This window comes from Drosophila santomea, chromosome 2L (genome assembly GCF_016746245.2).
Source record: "Drosophila santomea strain STO CAGO 1482 chromosome 2L, Prin_Dsan_1.1, whole genome shotgun sequence".
Lineage (NCBI taxonomy): Eukaryota > Metazoa > Arthropoda > Insecta > Diptera > Drosophilidae > Drosophila > Drosophila santomea.
This window is the reverse complement of record NC_053016.2, coordinates 16,906,389-16,929,656: the sequence shown is the minus strand read 5'-3', so window position 1 is coordinate 16,929,656 and position 23,268 is coordinate 16,906,389. Positions and strand designations below refer to the sequence as shown.

The following is a 23,268-nucleotide window of genomic DNA, read 5'->3' as shown; positions in this document are numbered from 1 at the left end:
TTGCTGTTACGCGGGTACAGCAGTTACTGCTTACGTTGCACCCACACCCCCCGTTCCTGCCCCCCTAATGGTAGTAGGCGAATCCGTAGCGCTGTTTTAATACATTTTCAATATTCTAACGATGCCACAGCAAACTGGCCAGGCACACAGCATCGAGAGCTGGCCATATATAGTGATTATACGATGGACCACCGCTATTGATGTTTTCCTGTTTCAGAAATTAATTGCTTTGGAATAAGTATTAGCATTGTGCCATTGTACTACTGATTCCGAATTATAAAGTGGTTAAGTAAATTATAATTGTATCCAGTTCCAGCTTTAGGGTGCAGCGTGAATTTTTTGCGCTTCTTTTTGAGTCTATTCAACTCTCAACTTTCGCAACCCGACATTCTACTCAGTTCATCTTGTTTTTAAGCCCCGCATTTCGAAGCTCTTCCAATCTGAATTGAATGCTAAAATATATTTGCCCTCAAGTAAACCATTTGATGAACAATTATAAAATATATAAATAAATATTTAAACAAATAAAGTGGCCAAATGGCGAGGTCCACTCGAGATGCTTGTTGAGCTGCGTACAATTATTTCATGCTCACTGCTAATTAAAACTAAATTGAGTGCACTCTGTGGGCGGGCAAATGGGTGAGCATTGCGGGAAAAGTGAATTCACGTTTGACAAATATTCGTATTATTAATCATTCAGAATTGCAAAAATGAACAACACTTCCAGCAATTTCCTTTTAAGGGGAATCTGAAAAAACGTGATAGTAAGCGTTCGCTTAATTAAAATCGTGACGGACAAGAAAAACACTGCAAAAGTATTTTATTTGCAAATTAAGCTCGCGGATCTGCATGCACCGAAAAAGGATTTGATTTATTAATAAAATTAAAGTCTTTTTGCGAGCGCAATTTTTTTCAATTTTGAATATGTACCAATTCCGTTGTCACAGTTGTCTTATTTATTGTATGCAACGGGTGTTTTTTTTAGAGGTATAGAACTTTAAGTTGGCATTACTGTTCAAGATGGCGACCGATTTAACAGCTGTCAAGTGATTTATTCTCAGTTTGGTTTGGCAATTCGTCATGCGTGCTTACAAAATCCAACTCGTGCAAGAATTGAAACCAAACGATCATCAAGCAAGGCGTAGATTCGTCGAATGGGCCCAAAACGAGATTGCTGTTGTTCCCGATTTTTCATAAGCCTCCAAGATCTTGTGATTTAACACCGCTAGACTACTTTTTGTGGGGCTATGTAAAGTCATTGGTCTATGCGGATAAGCCACAAACGCTAAACCATTTGGAAGACAACATTCGCCGTGTTATTGCCGATATACGGCCAAATGTTGGAAAAAGTCATTGCAAATTGGACGTCCAGATTGGACTACATCCGAGCCAGCCGTGGCGGTCATATGCCAGAAATCATATTTAAAATGTAATGCCACAAGATTATCTTTCATGTCAATAAAATTCATGTCAATCGAATAATCCATCGTTGTTTTATTGCAATTTAAAGTTCTATACCTCTAAAAAAAACACCCTATACATGACAACTCATTTCGCATGAAAATGAATTGCCATCTAATTATTTGCAATTCCCCAATTGACATTTTTAAGTAGTTGTATGTTGTAGTTGAAGATGGATGAGGATAACACAGTCGAAGGGGAAAAAGTACTGTCGTACTTAATGGGCAACCGAGGGTTCAACTCTATGCTCCTGGCAGACAGTCAAGTCATCACTGATGATGACAAGACAACGTATGCGTTGTCCAACTGTCCTGCCCATGACCATATTGGGCACTTCGTCTAGACCCCCTGGCGATGTTGGTGTCTTTGCTCGACGTCTTGAACCAATCCGATCCGATCTGAACCGGTTCCAGTTCTGAGACCCACACGGCAAAAAATCATGTGATATGGGGTCTGGTTTTGCCAATAAATTGAAAAAGATCGGAACAAACCAATTTGTAATCTACAAATCGGGTTGATAAACTCATTACATACAAGGCCCAGGCTAAGAGAAGCTTAAAAATGATTATTTTTAAGTAAATAAGTAATAACGACTTTCGAGCTGCTACCCAGATTTGATCCCAGATTTTTTCGGTGCAATCCCCATATCGGTGGTGCGTCATTCGAGGCCAGAAGGGCCATAAATGCCCGGCGCAGCCAGCAGAAATAAAGACAGCATACAGCAGCTCGCCTGCATTGAGCGGCAACAATAAAATGTACAATAAATCAATATAGAAAAACGTCTTGCATAAAAAGTTTGCAAAAGAGGGAAAAGGAGAAGCGAGCGAATATCGTTGTGTGAAACCCTGAATGGATTTTCCACATAATTGTTCTGCAACAAATTACTGGCCTAACCGATTTTCCAGACTCCATTATGAAGGGGAGTAAAAAAAATGTATTTATATGTACATCACGAGGGAAGTCCGGCAAACTTTAAAGGTTGCTCACCAGATTTTTCCCCGATTTTTTACCACCCTTGTTTCGTTTTCCTTTCCGCAAGCCGGCCGGCTTGTTCATTCTGTTTTTAGCCCGTTTGCTTTGCTTTGGGCCAACTTGTTTGGCTTAAGGCAAATTGTATCTTTTTGACTATGCGTTTTCGTTTTATTTATTTTTTTTTTGACTCTTTAAGCAGGTGTTACCAGTTTGTGTGTGTGTGTGTACCAGTGTGTTTGTAACCCACCTTACAAACTTGTTTGTTTCTATTGTTGTTGGTGTTACTTAATCGTCTGCGGACAGGTTATCGGTTGCTCTTGAACTTGAGGCGAGGAAACAAACAAACTTAAAGTGGAACTTGAACGGACGCGACTGAGAATAAATACGACAGCCCAAAAAATTGATCTAAAGGTGACTTCCAATCTCGAATGTTGTCCCTTGACAGATTGATGGCCTTTCTGCACCTGATATCTACATTGGGAATCCACTAAAGATAGGTATGGTTAAATATATATATATATATACTCAAGATCTATTAAATTATTTGTTGTCCATTTTAATTATTAAAACGGTGGAATAGTTTTTCTAAGCCAATTCAAACATTTTCAAAAACCATGTAAAAGCACCTGTTTACATAAACAAATAGAACAGCTTTATTGTTCAATGATTTCGATTAATTATAAACAAATAATTAACCTTTAATCATTACCTACAAACCCCAATCAGTGCCCGACTTTGTGACTTAGTAACCACAAACATGATAAGAAATAAATCCGTGATTATAATTTCGTTAAAAAGGTCACATATTTTACTACACGATTTCACTAATTACTATAACAAAAATACAATTTTTTGTTCACCATATCCTGGGCGCATTTTCAAAAACATACTTCGCTCGAACATAGGAATAGTTACGGTCATAAATATAACGCTGGGAACAATCAGTGTGCTTTCACCACTTCTTCTGCCTCAGTTCACGAACACAAATGAGGCGTGCCACTCCCACTTTCCCTTCCGGTTTCTCTGCCCTTTCCCACCCGTCCGTTAAACGCGGACAGCAATTATTAAAACAGAGCCATTGGCGACATGATAAACGATTTCCGCAATATTTCCGCCAGCCCAGGTTGGTCGGAGCGGAGAAGGCAGCGGAGACGAATGGGAGAGTTCACTGTAGGGTCGCAGGCACGGCCTTCACCCCTTCGCCCCTCCACCCCCTAAAAGCCGCGGGGTAGAACGCTCACTGCGGAACACTTTGTGGGTGCGTCTCAAATTTTTGAACTGCTTAAACGGCTGCGGCAGGTTACAAAATTAGACAGAACTCTTGCGTAAAGTAACATAAAATATGACTCAATTAAAAACAAATTCTATCTTAGAATTAAAATTTAAATACATTGCAAGCTGTTCCTAAAAATGGTGCAAGAACGCCCAAACGTGATTGTTGAAAATAAGATAGTTAGTTAAGACACATCAAAACATTTGAGGCAAAACAGATTTCATCGAATTTTCAAGAATAAAATTCTTTCACTAGCCAAGTCCATTTATCTCGATTAACTAAATGCAAATTGGCTTAATTATACGATTTGTGAAATGGAAAGTGACAAACGGAAATCTATGCTGTAAATGCATTCCTGTAAATAACTGGACTTCGAATGTAAGTAAGAATACATATTTTCTGTTCTAACACAACGTTCGTATGTTGTTCACACTTCAGCTGAAAGATTATGAAGGATATTTCGAAAATTTAACAAACAACATGGTGTCATTAGCATTTGTGGGTGCAATCCATCGCAGAAAAAGCATATACTGAATCTGCGTAGGAATAGGATTACAGAGCTCGCAGTGAATGCGAAATAAGTGCACAAGCTTAATAAATGAATAATCCGCGTCGCCTTCTAACTTTGTCGTGTATCTCATAGCTCGTTGTCTTGTTGGAATTGCCAGACAGACAATTCGTTTGATTGATTTCGGTGCCTTCTCTGCATTTGCTCGCTCAAATTGTCACTGAGTTCTGGCGTCGCATCGCCTCAAATGAGGAAATGCTTACTTTAATTTTATTTACTTCTGCGCGTTCCTTATCTGAATCTTAACGAGATGGGGGCAGCGGTGGCCTTTGTGCGGAGACTTTTGGACCCCCGGGTCATGGATCATGTGCATGCATAATGCGTCCGAGTCAAGCAGTTCATTGTATGTACATAATTTATTTAAATTTATTTGTTGATGCTGTGCAAATTTTCCGCGGACAAAAGTATTTCATTCGGTGTCAGCAGCTGGCACGAACTACGAGTACATGTGTAAAAAGTCAACGTGTTCACGTGTACTTTTCTAAGAGTATTTAATTATTGCTCATTACTCTTTCAATACCATATAAAGGTGAAATTACTTTTAGTAAACTTTTGAATCCAATCCAATAAATCGTCGAGTAAACTCCAGTTGTTTTACACTTTAAAAGCTTTTAATACTTGACAAATCTTGGGAAAAATGCGCAAACTTAGTTCGTTTAATTTGTTTGCACTATCCTAGGGATCTGCATCTTTGCATGATGGTCAAAAATTTGGGTTTAATTCACGTTGCGTGAAAATTCCACCCGAAAACGCAGAAAAAGCGACTAAAATATTTTGCATTCCATTGTGTTTGATTCTATTTTCATTTGTTTTGCGGCGAGAAAACCAAGGCATTTGCATAACAAAGTGATACGACGGTTTGCGGTGGAAAGGGGGGCCAACAGCCAGCAATACAAAAACAGAGAGACAAAGACACCGACAGAGACAGAATGGCAGACGGAGAGAGCAGTTGTTATTTTTGGCACAGCAAGGAGCAGGGAACGATTGTGAGAGGGGAGAGGAGATGTTTACTTAGGCCAGGTTAATGCACCGCAGATTAACAACAATTAAGATGCGGGGGAGCGAGAGGCAAGAGGCAGTTGGCGAGAGGCAGATAGCACACGTACCTTTTTCAGGAAGGGGACGCAAAGTGGGGGCCTCCTGTTGCTCCTGCCACTGGAACTTCCTGTTGCCGCTGCTGCTGCTGCGACTATTGATGCGCCCGCTGCTGTTGCTGCTGCATCTTTCCACGGCGACCAACAACAACAGCAACAACACCCATGAATTCGCTGTCGCCGGCATTATGCCGCTGGCCGCTCTCCTCACACACACACACACACGCACAAACACACGCGCGCGACTCTCCTTGTTGTTGTTCTTCTTCTTCCTCTTCTTCGTGTTGTTTCAGCCTTCCGTTTTGTTTTCCTTTTACACAATAACACAACACTCACACTAAGAGACGCACTCGAACGTACACCAACACACGCGTAAACCGGGGGTGGCAAGGAAATCACAAACAGGTAACTTTTTTACTTAGATTTCCATTGAAACAAGCATTTTGTTTGTTTACTTTTTCGAAACGCTTTGCGCGCTCAGCATTCGCTGCATATTAGTACACCGCACTCAAACACTTCAGCATCCCTCATGCCGCAATTTTCCATCCGCCAAACACAACGGAAAAAAACAAATATTAACTCATTATATTTCGCCGGCTGTTTTTACCGAAGCGGCGTGATTTCCCGAATTTTCCCCGATTTTCTCGATTTCAGCAGCGGGACTACCGCTCGATTCAAATAGATTTCAATTTCTGCTCTGCGAGATTTGCGAGATGCGACCGAACACCTTCAACAACGTTTACCGATTGAGCGCTACAATCGGTTAAATACTACGTGCATTTGTGGGGCGGTATTTTTTACGTGCTTTTCTGCGGTCACACTGTCGCTGTTAGTGAAACGAAGAACTTTATCAGTGCTGTTAATGGGGCTTACGAAAATTGCTAGCCGCTAATTTTAAATTATTTTAATTTAATATGTCCTTATTTATTTAAATTAGGATTGTTGTCCGTAAACATGTATTATCAAGTTGAACGCTAAGCTATGATATTAAGTTGTGCACTCTTAGTCATTTACAAGGTAACCTTTTTTTTAAATTTAGAAGTTAATAAAATGCTAGGACAAACTGCTTGCAAGTGGTAATTTAAAATAAAACGGGGGAAACCCCTTAATAAAAAAGCTCTGTAAGACACACAACGCTCTTTTCGTTTTTTAGTCACAAGTTTAACGGCCGGCAGTTGTCAAAACATTTTCAATTTTCAAATTTTCTGATAGTCCAACACAATCCAAAAATACTTTCTAAGCCGAACGAACACCTAAAGAATTTCAGATTTATTTGCTCCTAAAATGTTGCGCCAACTAAGGGTGAGTTCTGGAAATATGCCCCAACCGGTTGCGTAAGAATGCAATTGAATGCAATTTGTGCAGTTTTCTACATACATAGTTTCTATTTATATTTTCGCAACGACCAGTTGACAATGGATATTTCGGGTTGGATTTTCCTCCCGTGGAGACGTTCGATATCCAACATTAAGGATTCTCCTCCGCCGCCGCCTCTGGCCAGCACTTTCGACGACGTGATTGTGGACTACGAGGACCCGGACTATCTCCCACTGCCGGAGTATCCGGTGCGTCCCAATGAGCCATTGGAAACCCGCAAACAGCGGTGAGTAAAGCTATTAACTCACTTCAATCATACCTTCCAAAAGTTTCACACAACTATATTTGTTTAAAAAGTAGTTAATTAAAAATGATCATATTTAAATTATATATTTTATCTTCGCTTTCATCCATTGTCTTTAATTAACTTTATGTAAGAATGTAGTACAATTAGTTCAAAATTTGGTTTCCTATTGTTTTTTCAATCAAGCATGACTCACTCTATATATTTTCATACAATTATTAATTGTTAAACTAACGAATTTCACAACTTTGGCAACTGAACGTATTCAAAGGTCAATTTTTACCCTTAACCAGAAATGTCCTTCACTAATCCCTTCCAGGCTTCTGTATCAGTCGCGCAAGCGCGGGATGCTGGAGAACGATCTTCTGCTGAGCACCTTTGCGGCCAAGCATCTCCAGAACTTCAGCGCCGAACAGACGGCGCAGTACGATCAGTTAATAAACGGGGTTAGTAACGACTGGGACATATATTACTGGGCCACCGATGTCAAGCCCACACCCAAGGAGTACGACACGGAGATCATGGGGCTGTTAAAGGAGCACGTCAAGAATGCTGAACGCGTCACGCGTCTCCGCCAGCCGGATTTAAATACTTAGTCATGCAGTACTTTGAAGTTGAAGTGATCCAGGAGATCATAACCATACCATAATAGCCAAAACGCAAATATTTTTGTTTAGAATATCGAATATACTGGGACCTAAGCTCCTATAAAAAAAAATGTGGAACATTTAAAATCTAAACTAGCACCTCTCAAACACTTTGTACAGATTGGGAAGGTTAGTGAGCTCGTATATCTGATCCTTGATACGTGGTGGTGGCAAAAGATATTTCTTAAAGGCTGGGAATAGAACATGTTCCATTGTCCATTTGGAATACCCCGCAGTCGCACCTTCCCGCCAATCCAATTGCGAGTAAAATCGAGCAGTTTCCCTGCAGAAAGTTTCAAAGCACTGGGCCTCCTGCTCCCAGTCCACTTCGGTGGCCAAGCGGAGTAGGTAAACGGGCAGGAGGGTCACACAAGGTCGATACTGGTGCAGCAAACTTGGTAGACTTTCGAGCATTCCCTCCTCCGAGATGCGCAACCCGAAATACTCCCTCATAATTGGCGCCTTCTTCAGAAGAATTTCCGCAGCACTGTCCGCTAGTTCACCCTTATTCCCGTCCTCGGGTGTCCATCCGGCGGCTTCGCTTTCCAGCGACAGCATCAGCAGATCCTTGAGAGGCAATGGTGGAGCTATTGTGATTTCAGAGCAGTTTTGAAACTCGTAAATCATCCGTTGGTAGAACAGTTCCTCACTAAAAGCGCGTGTGTTGCACAGATAAAGGTGCGTTTCATGCTGGAACAAGGCTCGCTTCTCATCCACACAGCCCACATAGACCAAGTTTTTGAGTGTGCTCCTAAGCTGAACGCTGCACTGCCTCTCCACCCGCTGTCTCATGTCTAGCACGCTGCTTAAACGCACGTCTCGGGATTTTCTTGCCGCAGTTACACGAAAACTCTCTTCTGGCAGACGAGGTGCTTCTTGGGAGGAACTGGAGGACGCACCTGAATCACTTTTGACCAGAGGCGCCAGGAACTTATCTAGCTTTTGCTCAGTGGAATCAGTGCGCACCAGCTCCTTGGGATAGATGCGTTGCGTCTTATCAGCAGACTGAGTTTCATCTAGGTCGGGGGCTCCTGGTAGCCTTAGCTGTTTGTAAAACGTCCTTGTGGAATTGCTGCCTAGGAGTTGGGCTTCAACCTGCTGCTTAATGCGATCCACAATCTCTTCCTGGTAGAGAAAATGCACCTCATGTTTTGTGGGATGAACATTCACATCCAAATTCTGGGGCGGCAGCGTAAGGCTCATGTATACGAAAGGATGGTGGCCACGGGGTAGGTAAGTGGCATACACCGAGTCCACGGCGGTCTTGAGAGCTGGGGGATATAATGAATTTGTTTTCTGAATAAAGAGATGTTTATGCTCACTAACCCGGGGACTCCACTAGTCGCTGGTTGATGAACAGCAGCATCTGGCTCTTTTTGGCTGAATAGTTAACCTGGGTGATTAGGCATTCGGCCTCGAACTTGAAAACCTCATCACGGTGGCTAAACCCCAGCAGCTCCTTGGAAATTGCTGCCCCGTATATGATACGGATGTTTTCGGAACGGGAACTGTTCACTGGTGTCCGCAGGGCAGGTTGCGCGTCTCCCTGCTTACGAAGAGTGAAACCCACACTTGGATTGTGAACAGCGTACCTAGCCAGAACCTCCGACAATCTCTGTAACTCCTCGGCTGGGGAACGGAGGGCCTGCCTTCTTTGCGGCATGTTGTAGAACAGATCCTCTATGCAAATAATGGTACCTTGGTTTCCAGCACACGGTTTCGGCGGACCTTGGAGTTTGCCATCCGCATAGGTTGCCTTGAAGCCGCACTTCTCCTTCGCCGTCTTGGTCTGGATGCTTAGGTGCGCCACATGACTAATGCTGGCCAAAGCCTCCCCTCTGAAGCCAAACGTGGCTATCTGTGACAAGTCCTCGAAGCAGGTTAACTTGGAGGTGGTAAACCGCTCGCAAACGATGGCAAGATCTTCGCGCCGTATCCCAGTGCCATTGTCCTGGATTTGGAGCAGCTTTAGTCCACCGGCCTTTACATGCACCTGGATGTGACTCGATTGGGCGTCCAAACTATTTTCGAGCAGCTCCTTTAAAGCGTTGGCGGGTCGCTGAATGATCTCTCCGGCGGCTATGCGGTTCACCACAACCTCGTCCAGCTTCCGGATGACACCAGGCTCCAAATCTTCCGGCATGGCGGGAAATCTTAACGCAAAGTTTTATGTAAACAAAAAACCAGTGTGCCCGTTTTCTTACGCGGGTTAACATCGGCAAAAAATAGATAAGTTAAGTCCACCGAATATAAGATACCCGGTACTCAGCTAGTGACGGTACGAACAAGAAAATTTCACGATTTTTGTGCCATATCGATAGAATTTGGAAAAAATAAATTTTTTAAGAAGTGGGCATGACAGTTTTGAGCGTCGTCTAGGCGTTAGAAGGGGCGTGGCAAAATATTTTTGGTAAATCGATGTACCATAAAGATAAAAAGTAAAAGAAATAAAATCATATTTTCTTTTTACCTGTTACATACTCTTCAACTAATTTAGTATACCCATTTACTCTAAGAGTAACGGGTCGGGCGGTAAATTAAAATTGAAAACTTCTATGACAACATTTTTAGAAACAAATTAATTGAAAACTAAAGGAAGAACGGGCTGGCTAGGTAACAACTCCTTTATTTATCGGTTAACAAAAATACAATTTTCAGTTTTTTACATTCGACGTTTTGCTCATATATATGTACATATATATATTGTTTTCGTCATAACCTTTAGTTAATACATTTGAATATTAGTTTCAGTTTCAGGTAATTCATCAGTTTTGAGGTAACGATTGATATATTCCTATTGCGTGGTAACAAATATTGTCGTAACGAGTAAATTGCTGTTCAATATATTAAGAGATTGCTCGTTTTCCGATAATTCGAAATAACAATTAATAAACTTCGATTCGTAAGAAGTATGTTATACTTAAACTAAACACTTTCACTTAAAACTAGTTTGATTTGCAAATGAATTCCGACAATTCAGAGCGGTTAGAAAAACAATGTGCTTCGTAAACGTTGGAAATAATATAGGGAATGTTTTTCAGCGGATACTAGGAGAACCACTTGCACTTAAGGCAAATGAAAACTGAGATTCCAAGGATAATGGTGGTGTACTTGAAGTAGTTACGGACCGTTTTGCGTTTTCGCTCTGCAAGAATTTCATTGAAGTCAATGAACAGGGGATTCTGAGAGGGACTGAAAGAACCAAGCTAAAAATATAATTAAAAGTAGTGAGAGTCCTAAAGTAAGTACAGTTTTAATGGGACACTTACATATTTAACTGTCTTTGTGATTTGGTGAAGAACATCTTGATACCCCCCAAGACTGTTTTTTATCGCAGCCAACTGCGTCTCGGAGGGTTGCCCCATTATTTTGTGCTCCTGTTGTCTTAAAATGAAGCGCAGGGAAGCCTGAATAATGATCAAGTGCTGCAGATGATTTGCGGTTACCATCAGTATCTCATAGAAGCTGTAAGCACTCTTGGGTTAGTTAAAATAGTAATTATAAGACCACCGCATACTTATTCATGTCATCTTTTTTGACCCGAGCTATCGACGAGTTGCACCAATGATGAAGATGAAAGCTGCAATAGCCAATTTGTTATGGGTTGTCAAATGATTTGTACTCCATTAAAATTCACTTACTCAAGAATGCCCGTCAATATCTTGTGACGAAAGATAGGATACTCGATGCCGACCTCGCGAAGAGACTGCTCATTCATGACGAGGAACTCGGCCAGCGAGATCCTTGCAACGGCAAAGTATTGGACCATATTTCCAACATTGATAGCTTGCAGAATACCATTAAGTTCCTGAAAATATTCCGGACAATCGCTTTTAAGAAAGATGCGTGGAATGTGATCTCTTAGCGTGTTGTAGCCCAGGAAGTGTGACGGCACCAGATAAGTAGAGGCTGGACGCGGCAGGATCTCCAGCAGGTCATAGTATCCATGGCACTCTGCCACCTGGGTGGGCGTGTAACCCTTGTTGTTGGCTATCGTAGCATTCACTCCAGCCTCCACTAACAGCTTCACCACCTCCACGTGATTCTTCTCAATGGCGTGAAAGATGGCAGTGCAGCCCTGATTATCCACAGCATCAAAGCTAACGTCCTTGATGAGGAGACGCACAACGTCGGTGAAGCCATTCTGGCAGGCGAACATAAAGGGTGTCATTCCGTATTTATCCGACACATTGATCACGGCTCCGTAGCGGAGGAGCAGGCGCACAATTCTCTCCGCAACATACGGATCCTTGTGGCTGCTATTGCAGGCCATCATCAGCGGCATTGAGGAATCAAGCTGCCTATTTACGTTGGCCCCTGCCTTTTCTACCAGCCATTCAACAATGTTGTAATGGCCCTCACGACAGGCGAGCATCAGTAAGTTGAGACCACCTCTTACAGCCTGATCCACTTTGAGGACGAGGCTGCGCATCTCGTGCTGCATTGCCTTTAGATCCCCGTCGAGGACTGCATCGTAGAGCTTCTGCTCGGGATCCACATAAGGAGCTGGTTTCGAGCGTTTCACCTGGACAGAAAATACAGTCACGCACGGGGACACTAGGAAGAACAAAACAAGGAACACCCACCTCATCCGAGAAGTAGAATCCGTCGTAGCTGCTATCCGAGTCGGAATCTCTGGGAGGTCCATATTTGCACTGGCTGCTCATCGTTCAGAGATATAGATAAATTTAGCAGTTTAAGCACATTGTTGTGGCCAAAATCAGGAATAAAGCAAAAGGAAAATGGCCAGGCACAATTAGTGAAGGGGGACGAAGTTCTAAAAAGTTTGCACCATCGATTATTATCGATATCATTGGCGCGCCTTTTAAATTTAACTAATTTAACTAAGATAGCCGAAACTAATTTAAGTAATATTAAAAATTAATTAATTATTCATCCGAACAATCTGAATAACAAACGTAATTTTTCGTTAAATAGGTACTCTCAATTTTTGTGAGGTGCCATTTTTTATGTAAATCAAAAGAATTAAATGCCTTAAAGAAGAAAAAGTTTTATTTTACAAGTTTACTATTTAACATAGCGTAGTTTGCAGCTCTACTTCTTTCTATCCTTCTTGGCGTGACGAGGTCCTCCGAAGTTCTTGCCCTTGTTGAACTTATTCTTTCCCGCCTTGTTTGTCAGTTTGACACTGCTTGCTTTCTTCTTGGCAGCAATCTTGGTCATTTTCTTGTGCCGATTTGCCTCGGACCTGGAACAAAATGTACAACATTAAAACAGCTATTAACTAATATAGAAAAAATAGCTACTCACCTTAAACGCAGAGCTCCACCACGACTCACATCGGTCAAATCATTTGTGAACGCTGACTGACCGCCGCGTCGCTTTGGCTTGCTGTCGGATGCGCCGCCTCTGTGAACTTCGGTGGCGGCCCCCAGTTTGCCTGGACGTTTGCGTAGCTTGGCCATCTTGGCGCGCACAAGGGACACCTTCTCGATTTCCTTCATTGCTCGCTCTTTAGCCAACTGCTCGGGCGTCTTCTTACGGGGCTCCTCTTTCTTCTTTTTGTTGCGCTTTGCCTCGAGCTCCTTGACCGGTGGACCATCCTCGCCATCGCCTCCGTACTCGGGTCGCTTACGCTTTCCGGCCGTTTTGCCCTTGCCCTTTCCACCAGATACTTTATCCTCGTCGCCGGTTGTTAAAGCTAAGCGGTCCTTCTCCGCCTCGCGTTGCTGCTTCGTCTGGAACCATCCACGCCGCTCGTTGGTCTGACCCAGCAGCTTTCGCTCCGTTTTGGAAAGCTGTTGCTCCGTTTTGGCTAGCTGTCGTTCAGCCTGTTCTTCATCCAGAATGTTTTCTATTAAAGAATAAAATTACATTAGCAAATTAAGAAAATGCTACACTTAATTTAACTTACGGATCTCTGGCTCCAAGCTTGTCAGTTTGTTGCGGTATTTTTCAATGATCTCTGGCGGAATAATACGATTCTTGATGGTACTCTCTGCATTCTTGATAATGTCCTTAACGATCTTGCGCTCTTTTTCCCCGGCAAGGGAAACGGAGATACCAGCACGTCCAGCTCGAGCGGTACGGCCCACTCGATGGATGTAGTGCTCTGTGGTGATGGGCATCACAAAGTTGATGACTGTTTTCACGCCCACAATATCCAGACCACGAGCAGCTACATCTGTGGCGATTAGCACATCAATCTGCTCCTCCTTGAACTTCTTAAGGGACTCCAGACGCTGTTGTTGGGTGAGGTTGCCATGCAGTTCGCCGGCTCGGACGCCCAAGAGACCCAGTAAAATGTGCAGTCGATGGGCCTGCTTTTTGGTTTGCACAAATACCATGCAGTGATCGTGGAACGTCCTACAAATCAAACTAGCCAGGATAGGTTCCCGGTCACCTTCCTTATCCTCACGTATGCGAATAAATTCCTGACGCAGATTGAAGGCCACTTGCTGGTTATTGTTGACGAACACCTTGATAGGTTTGTCCAGCGAAACGGCTGCCAGATCTTTGACCTGCTCACTCATTGTGGCAGAGAACAACATAGTCTGACGTGTTTTACAGCAGGAGTTGATGATCTCCTTCATCTGTTCGGCGAAGTACTCGTCTAGCATACGATCGGCCTCGTCCAGAATGAGAACCTATTCGGGTTATCAAAAGTTATTTAAAGTTAGGGTTCAGGTGAAGTAAACAATGCAATCACAATAGCCGTAGAATCAGCTTGCATCTGCGGCGCAGAAGCAAGAACCAGGGTTTCCTCTTAGATCCGAAAAGACCTCAGAGCGCAAGGATGGAGAATCATCATAATTAAGATATAAAACTGAAGTTCTTCTTGATATCTTACCTCGATAGAATCCAATGTGAAACTAGGCGTATTTTTAATGTGGTCAATTAGACGACCTGGAGTGGCAATGACAATGTCGGGATTCTGGCGCAGTACTGCCTCCTGAGCCTTCACATCCAAACCGCCAATGGCCAGACCCACATCAATACTAGTGAACTGGCACAACTGCTTTGTCACCTGGTAGACCTGGGCGCCCAGCTCACGAGTGGGCACCAAAACCAGTACCCTGGTTATAGCCTTATTGTTAAGAGGACGATATAGCAAACGTTCTAGAGTAGGCAACATGTAGGCAGCCGTTTTGCCCGTTCCCGTGGCAGCGCAGCCACAGATATCACGACCTAGCAAAGCCACCGGAATCGTAGAGGCCTGGATCGGCGTAGGATAGATGTATCCCAGGACACCGATGGCACGCATCAGGGGACGTGACAGATTCATCTGGTAGAAGGAGGTGATCTGCTCGTTCGCCTCCACAGTGTCGTCGAACTGCATCTTCTCTCCCTCATCCTCTTCATCCTCCTCTCCAGCCTTCTTCTTCTTTTTCTTCGACTCCTTCTTTTCTCTTAGCCGCAGGTTGTCATGCTTCAATTCGTCCTCGGAAAGATCTATTTCACTTCCATCGCTCTGCTCCGCGGCCACAGCTTCTGCGCCACCCCGCTTTTGCAGCCGGGCGGCGATCTTGTCGTCGGTCTTTGTACGCGCCTTCCGCTTTACGTACTTCATCAGGTCGTCCCAAGTGTCCTGGTTGTACTCCTTCACCGAGGACACGAACTCGAAACCCTTCTCAAACTCAGTCACCTTCTTGTGCCTCAGTTTTGTGGGTTGGTACTGCAGAGGCACTAGGAACTTAGTTTTGGATTTGGATTAAAAGTGTGAGTAACCTACCTCGACCTCCGCATCGGAGTCCTCCGACAAGTTCTCGACCTCGGCATCGTCCTCGATGGTGCCAATCAAGTCCAGGTTCTTGGTTGCACCCATTTTTGCAGCAAAGAACTATTTAAAACTCCACCAGCGCGTGTTTACAATTTAAAACACACGTGTGGCGTGTTAGAGATGGGCGAGCCGGTGGTCAAATCATCGCTTGCAAGCGTGGGTGGAATTTATAGTTTAATAGTTTTATTGCTTTTTAAAAATTGTTTAAATTGAAAAAATAATAATAAATAAACTTATACTAAATATAAATAACATATTATCTTCAATTAAGTGATTTCTGACGCTGTTTCGTTAGCTATCGATACATCGCGATATTGCGTGCCGGCGATAGCTCTCATCTCTAAATCGTCAGCTGTTTTACCAATTTTGTTATGAAATTTGTTTGAGTTTCCCATCGAAAATGCTACGTTTGCTGACAAAAACAAGAGTGCTGCGGTGAGTTATTATAATGGTATGATCCCTAACCAATAGAGTGACAAATGGCTGTCTTCGTAGGCAACTGGTGCCAACCACAGGCGCTACTCCACCTGCCTCCCGCTTTTATGCGAAGAATCAAGAAGCAGCCAGCCAAAAAGACGACATGGTCAGCAACGAGCCCATTAAGTTTTTCGGCAGCCAGGCGGCCACTTGGCGTGCCAAGGACACACGCAGTGGCGGAAGTGACGAGAGCCTGTGGTACCAACCCTACGTAATCTCCGTCAGCCTGGCCGTCTTCCTCGTGTACTTCTGTGCTCTGCGCGAGGAGAGCGACATCGATCTGCGGTTGGAGGGCAACTTGTACGAGCATGTCAGTGGTCTGGAGGAGGTGCAGCTGACTGTCAACTATAAGTACAACAAGGAACATGGACTGGACACCAAAGAGCAGGAGAGACGGCTCAGGGAACTGGGTATTGATCTGGGCCAGTTGGACGCCAAGTTGGCCGCCCAGTAGACATAGGGTTGGTTTATTGTACGTTTTTGTTTCGTTAAGTGAAATTAAACAATATTAATAACTAAAAGTGTACGTATTACGAAGAACTCGAAAAATTTGCCAGAAATTTTAGTTGCTTACACGGTAAAATATTTATTGATATTTTGGTTACGGCTCGGTGCTATTTTTATGAAATTGTAGGAAGCTTTTGTTTGTTAAGGTTTTCAAAACTCAACTTTTAATTTATTTGTTGTTAAATTTTAAGCCGATTGGTTTAATTTATAAATCTAATTGCCTACCTACGATTTCTAATGGTGAAACACATACTTGCGTGACTTACTGTCTTTCCGTTTGTTTATAAATCGCTCAAAAACAAAATTTAAAAGTTCACGACTTACAACTTTATCAATCGCCTTTTACAATTTATTTACAGATTGGTTTTATTGGATCGGTTAGAAATGATTAATTTAAAAAAAAAAATTGGAAATAATTTTCTTTTGTATAGCATACCCCGATCATTTCCTTTTTTTTTTTGAGTGGGCGGAAACTTTAAGTGAAAGGATTATAAACTATAGTATTACACAAAATGTATTAAAATTTATGAATTATGTGACCATACCGCGTTTTCCTTGGAAATCGCCCCAGCTGATTGCTATCGATAGGAACAGCTGAGTTCAGTCAGCAGGTGTGCACACACTGTGACTGCGATAAGAAACGCGCAGGAAAAACAGAAAAAGGTAAACTGAACCCGAAAGCTATAGCCATTAGCTGTGCGTTTCATGCACATATTCGCTGACCCAAGGCCGGTCCCACCCCCAAACCCAGATTCCAGTGGAAGGCGCACAACTCCGACAGCATGGTGAGTAGACAAAGAAGCCATATCGCAATGGCCCCCGCCCATCGCAACCGACTGATTTGCACCCAATCACGCCCTCGCAGAGCTACGATGACGATGACTATCCGGCGGACACGTTCCCCAAGGACTTTGGCTACCGGGCCTACAACCAGGATGGCTTGGAGCTGGAACCCAATGCAACGGGCAACAGTGAGACAAAGCCGCGCATTCTGCTGATGGGAATGCGCAGATCCGGCAAGAGCTCCATCCAAAAAGTGGTCTTCCACAAGATGTCGCCAAACGAGACGCTCTTCCTGGAGTCCACCAGCAAGATCGTGAAGGACGACATCAACAACTCCAGCTTTGTGCAGTTCCAGATCTGGGACTTCCCCGGCCAGATTGACTTCTTCGAGCCGACCTTTGATTCGGACATGATCTTTGGAGGCTGTGGAGCACTGGTTTTCGTCATCGATGCCAAGGATGACTACAACGAGGCGCTGACTAAGTTCAAGAACACAGTGTTGCAAGCCTACAAAGTGAACCAGCGCATCAAGTTCGAAGTGTTTATACACAAGGTAATATCTGCGTATACGCGCATATCGAGCTGATAACCCACTGACACCTGCACTTTTCCCAGGTGGATGGAATTAGCGATGACTCGAAAATGGAATCGCAGCGGGACATTCACCAACGGTCGTCCGACGACCTAAGTGAGGCTGGCCTCAATCAGATCCATCTGAGTTTCCACCTGACCTCCATATACGACCACTCGATCTTCGAGGCCTTCTCCAAGGTGGTGCAGAAGCTAATTCCCCAGTTGCCGACGCTGGAGAATCTGCTGAACATTTTTATACCAGTACGTTAAACTTGGTTTGTCTTTTTCCAACTACACAGCTAATTCCTTATCTGTTTTAGAACTCTGGAATAGAAAAGGCATTTCTGTTCGATGTGGTTTCCAAAATTTACATAGCCACGGACTCGTCACCAGTCGACATGCAGACCTACGAGCTTTGCTGTGACATGATTGACGTAGTCATTGATCTGTCCAGCATATACAGGCAGGCAAACTAGTTTTGATGTTTTTACTGTTTAATATCCATTGCTTCCACGCAGCTCCGAAGAAACCGCCTTTGATAGCGGGAGCTCTAGTCTCATCAAGTTGAACAACAACACGATACTCTACCTGCGGGAGGTGAACAAGTTCCTGGCCCTGGTTTGCATCCTGCGCGAGGAGAACTTCAACCGGCAGGGAGTCATCGACTACAATTTCATCTGCTTTCGGGACGCTATCAGCGAGGTATTCGAGCTGCGACTAAAGCGCCAGAAGCAGCTAGAGAACAACGGCCAGGACGACGATGATCTGGTCGATGAGCAGGCCCTGATTCGACATGGCCACGACGCAGGTGGAATTTCGAGAGCGCAGCCGATTAATTAGGTGCACTTTATCCCCAAGCGGCGGGCTCCTTTTATTTCTCCCCGCGCTAGCTTCTCTGTGGAGTCTTCGATTCCAATTTGTACGTTCTCTTCCGTTTTATCTGCTGTTACCTTTGTCTTCTGATACGTTAGGACGCTACTCTTACAGAGCAGCGTAACAAATTGCCCAGCGGTTGAAATTAATGATAATACTACCAATAAATATGTCTATTTTTAAATACAAATGTACTTTGGACTTATGTATTAGATTTTTCTTACGCCACTTAGATTGGTTACTTGCATGCTGCCAATGAGGCCTACACACCCATCTGAAATGAATTATGACAGTGATGGGACGCCAGCTTTTCCAATATTCTAAAAAGTACTAGGAAAGTTACATTTTATAGGTCAATTCCCAGAAGTAATTACAAGCATAATTAACATTGAGGCATTAAACAATTTAAATTGTTTGAAATGTAATAGTTCTTATTATTTGAGTAGCACACAACTACGAGTAAAAACTAATAAGAAAAGATGTTTACGAACATTTTATCTAAGAATTTTGCAATACATTTGTATTAAAAAGTGCTACTTCACGTTAACGTTGTGCTTTTGCCTATCTGATAGTTTAAAACTTGACTGCAAAGCTTAAAAACTTAACCTGCTATTCGAAGAAGGGAAATATATTATATATATGTATATAAGATACATGTTAAGCAATAGTCTTTCTTATCTTTTGTAAATAATTTTAAACCAATAAAAATCTATTTCATTATTTTTATTTCGTCCGTGGATGAATAAGAACATTTTTGACTTGTATAATTATTTTTTCTTGCGGGATTCATGTAAGTAAAAATTTCGAAAACATCCAACTTGCTTACTGCTTTCTTAAAAATTCCCCTAACTCACTTACGTACAAAGACCCATTTCCTTCTCCTTACATCGGCTTTTCCACAAGTTATGTTTAATCAACTGTTTTCAGGAACTATAACTGAAGCCACCGATCTGATCTCCAGACAAAGATTATGCTGCTCAGTCGCTTAGCTATCGCATTAGGGTTCAGTTGTGGTTTCAAATAGAGTCTTTAGCCTTTGACGTAATTGCAAGACAATAAGAAATTGGACACATAACCAACTTCTTGTTTGCACAAGTGATCCATTCTGGGTTACCAATTGAAAGGGAAACTTAAATAATAATAGTTGCGAGCGGTGCAGAATGACGAGTGCAAGTCTTTTGTCGCGTTCTCTGCTAACAGAAGGTGCATATTTTAAAACTTAATGTATTTAATTTGTATTTAATGTTATCTTAATCCACTGACCTTTTGCAGCTCCGCGCTCCAAGAATCGCTCGGTGTTCACCTTGATTGTGGGCGTGGTGGTCGGTTACTGCCTGGCCCAGCTTTTCTCCGGTATTGCGCCGAGCCAGAGCCTGTATCCCTATCTCAGTAGACGCCTTAGCCAGCCCAGCGATTCCCAGGTGGCCACCCAGGGTCAGTTGGCACAGGAGCACAGCGCCTTCCAGCATGATCATCGCAACGACAACGTCACCGTGGCCGAGCAGCTGAAGAAGGAGGTACGCATCCTCTGCTGGGTGATGACGAATCCTACAAACCACAAGAAGAAAGCTCGCCATGTGAAGCGAACTTGGGGCAAGCGGTGCAACATCCTGCTCTTCATGAGTTCCGCCGCCGATGAGGAACTGCCCACCGTGAAGCTCGATGTGGGGGAGGGCCGGGAGAATCTGTGGGCCAAGGTCAAGGAGGCGTTTAAGTACGTCTATCATCACCATTACAATGACGCCGACTTCTTCTACAAGGCCGATGACGACACATACGCCGTGATGGAGAATATGCGGTATATGCTTTATCCGTACAATCCCGAAACACCCGTACACTTCGGATTCAAGTTCAAGCCTTTCGTGAAACAGGGCTACATGTCCGGCGGAGCGGGTTACGTACTCAGTAGGGAGGCACTGCGTCGGTTCGTGGTCGAGGGCATTCCGAATCCCAAGATGTGCCTGCCGGGCACGGTGGTCAATGAGGACATCGAAATCGGGCGATGCATGGAGAACCTGAACGTTACCGCCGGCGATTCCAGGGACGAAATCGGTCGTGGTCGAATGTTTCCCTTCATACCAGAGCATCACTTGATCCCAGCCAAGTGGGACAAGAACTATTGGTACTGGAACTACCTTTACTACAAGACGGATGACGGTCTCGACTGCTGCTCGGATTTGGCCATTTCCTTTCACTACGTTGCTCCGAATTCCTTCTATGTTCTGGACTACCTCATCTATCATTTGAAACCCTACGGTTTACAGCGTTCCCTAGAACCTCTGCCTGCTAAACTCAAAGTGGGTCAGTTGCTACCGCCCCCCGTAGAGCGTCCCCTGGCCAGTAACGAGGATTCCGCCGATGATTACGACAGGATCTACACAACCACGACTGAGAAGCCAAAGGAGCCCGATGCCCGGGAAATGGACTCCAAGGAAGTGGAAAAGGAGGAGGTCAAATACAGGGAAAAGCTTTCAAAGGAGGCCGAGGAGCACGAAGACTCGCGAAATACTGGCAAGGACTCGGAGTATACTGAAGAGGAAACGAATAAGCGTTCCAAGTCCAAGGAAACATCGGATGAAAATTAACATGTATTGAGTTTAGTTGGTAGGCTTTGGAACCATGTTGTTTCTAAAACTACTCAGCTCTTTTAATACAAAGTTTTTAAGCTTTACATAAATTTATTATGAAAGCCACTATAACTAGTTGGCTTGGAATTATTAAAGGTTGGATGGAACAGACTTCTTTAGCTGTTCTCGCCCAAAACTCTTAATCTTAAAACCCTAAACTGAATAAAAGCGAAAAACTTCCGGAGAAGGTGAAATGTGCACTGGGATTCTTTAAGACCAGGCCACCACGTTCACATACCCTTAAGAAAGATGGTTATAATAGACATGCCTACGGATTCCTATATGTTGTCATCGTGAACCGGGCTCATAAATAAGTGGCATATAGTCGAGTTTTGCAGATATCCAGTTAAAATTGGCATATTTAATAAATAACCAACTCTTAACATTTAAACTGCACGCCCATAAAAGACAAGAGCATTTTAAGTGGATCATGCTAATTTTATTGGAGTGGTATCTATTTTTATCTAATTTTATTGGAGGCGGCAGGCGGAGGGCCGGTATGCAAGCCGACGGAAATGGCTTAATCGACATGGCTAGTTATTAATTAGACTAAAAGCAAAAAATCTAGTGGCCCATGAGGGGATCGAACCCGCGACCTTCGCGTTATTAGCACGACGCTCTAACCAACTGAGCTAATGGGCCTTCGTGAAAGAGGCGTTCTGGGTTATTAATTTATATTAGGGGATGGTTCTCTAACCACTCATATTGGTATTTATTTAAAGTTATCTTTATATAAATTACTTTTATTGTATTCCTACCTATTCGGTTATAAATAAATGAAAAGAAATAATTGTATACATTTAAATAATTAAAATACAAACCAATAAAAACTGCATTCTTTTTTATTCTCATCAGCCAAGAATAATTACGAAGTATCCAAGGAATACTCACAGGATGGCGCTTTTTGGAGGAGGTTCCCTGATTTTCCCCAGGGTTGTACTAACGGCAGCCACCCTGCTGCTGTCCAAACCCGCAGATGAGATTGTGGTCAGAGCTGTCGAATGGGATATAGCGTCCGTGGACGAACTGCGACGGCATGAGGATCGCCGGGTAGTGAGGGTGGATCGACATAAAAACTTCGAATACATGACATGGGGATAACGACATAACGATTCTGTATCTTGACTCTTTCAGCTTACTTATTCAAGAGGAGTCCTATGACCAAACACACTGTGTGGTATCCGGATGGCGAAAACGTTTAAAGTTTAAAGTTTCTCTCTTCAAGAGGAAGATTGCCAGAACATGTTGAGAAAAAGCATCTTGGAAGGCAGTTTTTAAGAAGAACAAGGATGCCTGCATTGGTGACGGTGGTTTCTCCTTGTTTTGTTCCACTGTATTCCAACCAATATTGTCGTTTCACTCAAAGAGCCCTATGTTTTAAATAAGAAACGTTGCGATTATAATTAATAACATCGTATTCAATATATATAACTGAACTCTGAGATTGGATTGCGCTGCTTAATATATAAAAATATACATATTATCAAAATAAGTAAATTACTCTGAACTGATTTTAAACCTCTAGTTTGAGTTTTAGATTAAATTTGTTTAAAATGAGAATTTTAGGAAAGGACCTTCTTAGTCTTAGTTTAGGATGCAAAAATTGTTTCTGTTAGAATAATCTTATACTAGTTCGAATATGCTTGATTGTAAACAATAAATCAGTTTTTAGTCGATTGTGAATGAAATATTTATAAAGCCGCATGATATGAGGTGCAAAACTATTTGAATTGTTATTTGTTCTTTAATACTATTCAACTATCGATATAGCCCCATATTCCTCGTCATATTCCATTTTTTATGCAAAGAGGCCTTATACCGCCATAAATTTCAAAACTCACCGAGAACGTTTAGTCAAAAGTACTCGATACGCCGATTGCAAGCATCGATAGCGGCATCGATGTTTCCCCACCACCACCAGCCCGGCTGGCCACACTGGCGCTCAGCTGGCGCAGTTGTTGTTATTCTTCCATTTGCCCAGCGCGAGGTACGAATTTTCGAGCGCAGCGTAGCGACAATTTTCTGGGGGTTAGTTCACCAACGCGACTAGT

At 43.1% G+C, this 23,268-nt stretch overlaps 8 protein-coding genes and 1 non-coding gene across 9 annotated transcripts in view; 4 read left to right on the top strand and 5 right to left on the bottom strand.

Moving 5' to 3' along the window:
* The window catches only part of LOC120443701 (low-density lipoprotein receptor-related protein 1B), a 53,414-nt gene extending 47,291 nt beyond the window's left edge, over positions 1-6,123 (bottom strand). The window contains exon 1 of the mRNA XM_039622942.2: positions 5,381-6,123. Within this exon, the coding sequence (XP_039478876.1) occupies positions 5,381-5,555 (175 nt within the window). The 5' untranslated portion in view covers positions 5,556-6,123. The remainder of the gene's footprint in view (positions 1-5,380) is intronic.
* Positions 6,124-6,509: 386 nt separating this feature from the next.
* Positions 6,510-7,729, top strand: LOC120458098 (succinate dehydrogenase assembly factor 2-A, mitochondrial). Its single transcript, XM_039645625.1, has 3 exons — positions 6,510-6,670; positions 6,778-6,971; positions 7,309-7,729. Exons 1-3 carry the CDS (start codon positions 6,653-6,655, stop codon positions 7,583-7,585), a joined length of 489 nt encoding a protein of 162 aa, XP_039501559.1. The 5' UTR covers positions 6,510-6,652; the 3' UTR covers positions 7,586-7,729.
* Positions 7,706-9,946, bottom strand: LOC120458096 (DNA mismatch repair protein Mlh1). The gene is made up of 2 exons (XM_039645624.2): positions 8,963-9,946; positions 7,706-8,907 (listed from the first exon to the last, which is right to left on the bottom strand). Exons 1-2 carry the CDS (start codon positions 9,777-9,779, stop codon positions 7,730-7,732), a joined length of 1,995 nt encoding a protein of 664 aa, XP_039501558.1. The 5' UTR covers positions 9,780-9,946; the 3' UTR covers positions 7,706-7,729.
* A 289-nt stretch (positions 9,947-10,235) lies between these two features.
* LOC120458404 (poly [ADP-ribose] polymerase tankyrase) lies at positions 10,236-12,399 on the bottom strand. Its single transcript, XM_039646033.1, has 5 exons — positions 12,223-12,399; positions 11,278-12,161; positions 11,154-11,216; positions 10,906-11,101; positions 10,236-10,842 (listed from the first exon to the last, which is right to left on the bottom strand). The coding sequence occupies exons 1-5, from the start codon at positions 12,301-12,303 to the stop codon at positions 10,684-10,686; spliced, it is 1,383 nt and encodes a 460-aa protein (XP_039501967.1). The 5' UTR covers positions 12,304-12,399; the 3' UTR covers positions 10,236-10,683.
* A 228-nt stretch (positions 12,400-12,627) lies between these two features.
* LOC120448079 (probable ATP-dependent RNA helicase DDX27) lies at positions 12,628-15,524 on the bottom strand. The gene is made up of 5 exons (XM_039629855.1): positions 15,330-15,524; positions 14,448-15,272; positions 13,512-14,244; positions 12,908-13,451; positions 12,628-12,845 (listed from the first exon to the last, which is right to left on the bottom strand). Exons 1-5 carry the CDS (start codon positions 15,420-15,422, stop codon positions 12,692-12,694), a joined length of 2,349 nt encoding a protein of 782 aa, XP_039485789.1. The 5' UTR covers positions 15,423-15,524; the 3' UTR covers positions 12,628-12,691.
* Positions 15,525-15,653: 129 nt separating this feature from the next.
* On the top strand, positions 15,654-16,375 carry LOC120448087. The gene is made up of 2 exons (XM_039629883.2): positions 15,654-15,812; positions 15,873-16,375. The coding sequence occupies exons 1-2, from the start codon at positions 15,778-15,780 to the stop codon at positions 16,306-16,308; spliced, it is 471 nt and encodes a 156-aa protein (XP_039485817.1). The 5' UTR covers positions 15,654-15,777; the 3' UTR covers positions 16,309-16,375.
* A 580-nt stretch (positions 16,376-16,955) lies between these two features.
* Positions 16,956-18,780, top strand: LOC120448082 (ras-related GTP-binding protein C). The gene is made up of 5 exons (XM_039629870.1): positions 16,956-17,146; positions 17,227-17,697; positions 17,760-17,978; positions 18,038-18,180; positions 18,236-18,780. Exons 1-5 carry the CDS (start codon positions 17,144-17,146, stop codon positions 18,555-18,557), a joined length of 1,158 nt encoding a protein of 385 aa, XP_039485804.1. The 5' UTR covers positions 16,956-17,143; the 3' UTR covers positions 18,558-18,780.
* An 874-nt stretch (positions 18,781-19,654) lies between these two features.
* LOC120458858 (glycoprotein-N-acetylgalactosamine 3-beta-galactosyltransferase 1) lies at positions 19,655-21,775 on the top strand. The gene is made up of 2 exons (XM_039646686.2): positions 19,655-19,793; positions 19,863-21,775. Exons 1-2 carry the CDS (start codon positions 19,751-19,753, stop codon positions 21,173-21,175), a joined length of 1,356 nt encoding a protein of 451 aa, XP_039502620.1. The 5' UTR covers positions 19,655-19,750; the 3' UTR covers positions 21,176-21,775.
* Positions 21,776-21,785: 10 nt separating this feature from the next.
* On the bottom strand, positions 21,786-21,859 carry Trnai-aau. The gene has a single exon. It is a non-coding gene; the product is annotated as a tRNA-Ile (tRNA).
* Between the last annotated feature and the right edge of the window lie 1,409 nt (positions 21,860-23,268).

Coding starts and splice junctions, on each gene's coding strand:
- LOC120458098 (XM_039645625.1), top strand. Junction 6,972..7,308: donor TTGGAAACCCGCAAACAGCG/GTGAGTAAAGCT, acceptor AATCCCTTCCAG/GCTTCTGTATCAGTCGCGCA.
- LOC120458096 (XM_039645624.2), bottom strand. CDS start 9,779: ATGCCGGAAGATTTGGAGCCTGGTGTCATCCGGAAGCTGGACGAGGTT. Junction 8,908..8,962: donor GCGACTAGTGGAGTCCCCGG/GTTAGTGAGCAT, acceptor TATATCCCCCAG/CTCTCAAGACCGCCGTGGAC.
- LOC120458404 (XM_039646033.1), bottom strand. CDS start 12,303: ATGAGCAGCCAGTGCAAATATGGACCTCCCAGAGATTCCGACTCGGAT. Junction 11,102..11,153: donor AAAAAAGATGACATGAATAA/GTATGCGGTGGT, acceptor GAGTGCTTACAG/CTTCTATGAGATACTGATGG. Junction 10,843..10,905: donor TCACAAAGACAGTTAAATAT/GTAAGTGTCCCA, acceptor TTATATTTTTAG/CTTGGTTCTTTCAGTCCCTC.
- LOC120448079 (XM_039629855.1), bottom strand. CDS start 15,422: ATGGGTGCAACCAAGAACCTGGACTTGATTGGCACCATCGAGGACGAT. Junction 15,273..15,329: donor ACTCCGATGCGGAGGTCGAG/GTAGGTTACTCA, acceptor GTGCCTCTGCAG/TACCAACCCACAAAACTGAG. Junction 13,452..13,511: donor AAGCTTGGAGCCAGAGATCC/GTAAGTTAAATT, acceptor ATTCTTTAATAG/AAAACATTCTGGATGAAGAA.
- LOC120448087 (XM_039629883.2), top strand. CDS start 15,778: ATGCTACGTTTGCTGACAAAAACAAGAGTGCTGCG. Junction 15,813..15,872: donor ACAAAAACAAGAGTGCTGCG/GTGAGTTATTAT, acceptor CTGTCTTCGTAG/GCAACTGGTGCCAACCACAG.
- LOC120448082 (XM_039629870.1), top strand. Junction 17,979..18,037: donor TGCTGAACATTTTTATACCA/GTACGTTAAACT, acceptor TATCTGTTTTAG/AACTCTGGAATAGAAAAGGC. Junction 18,181..18,235: donor GATCTGTCCAGCATATACAG/GCAGGCAAACTA, acceptor GCTTCCACGCAG/CTCCGAAGAAACCGCCTTTG.
- LOC120458858 (XM_039646686.2), top strand. CDS start 19,751: ATGACGAGTGCAAGTCTTTTGTCGCGTTCTCTGCTAACAGAAG. Junction 19,794..19,862: donor GCGTTCTCTGCTAACAGAAG/GTGCATATTTTA, acceptor GACCTTTTGCAG/CTCCGCGCTCCAAGAATCGC.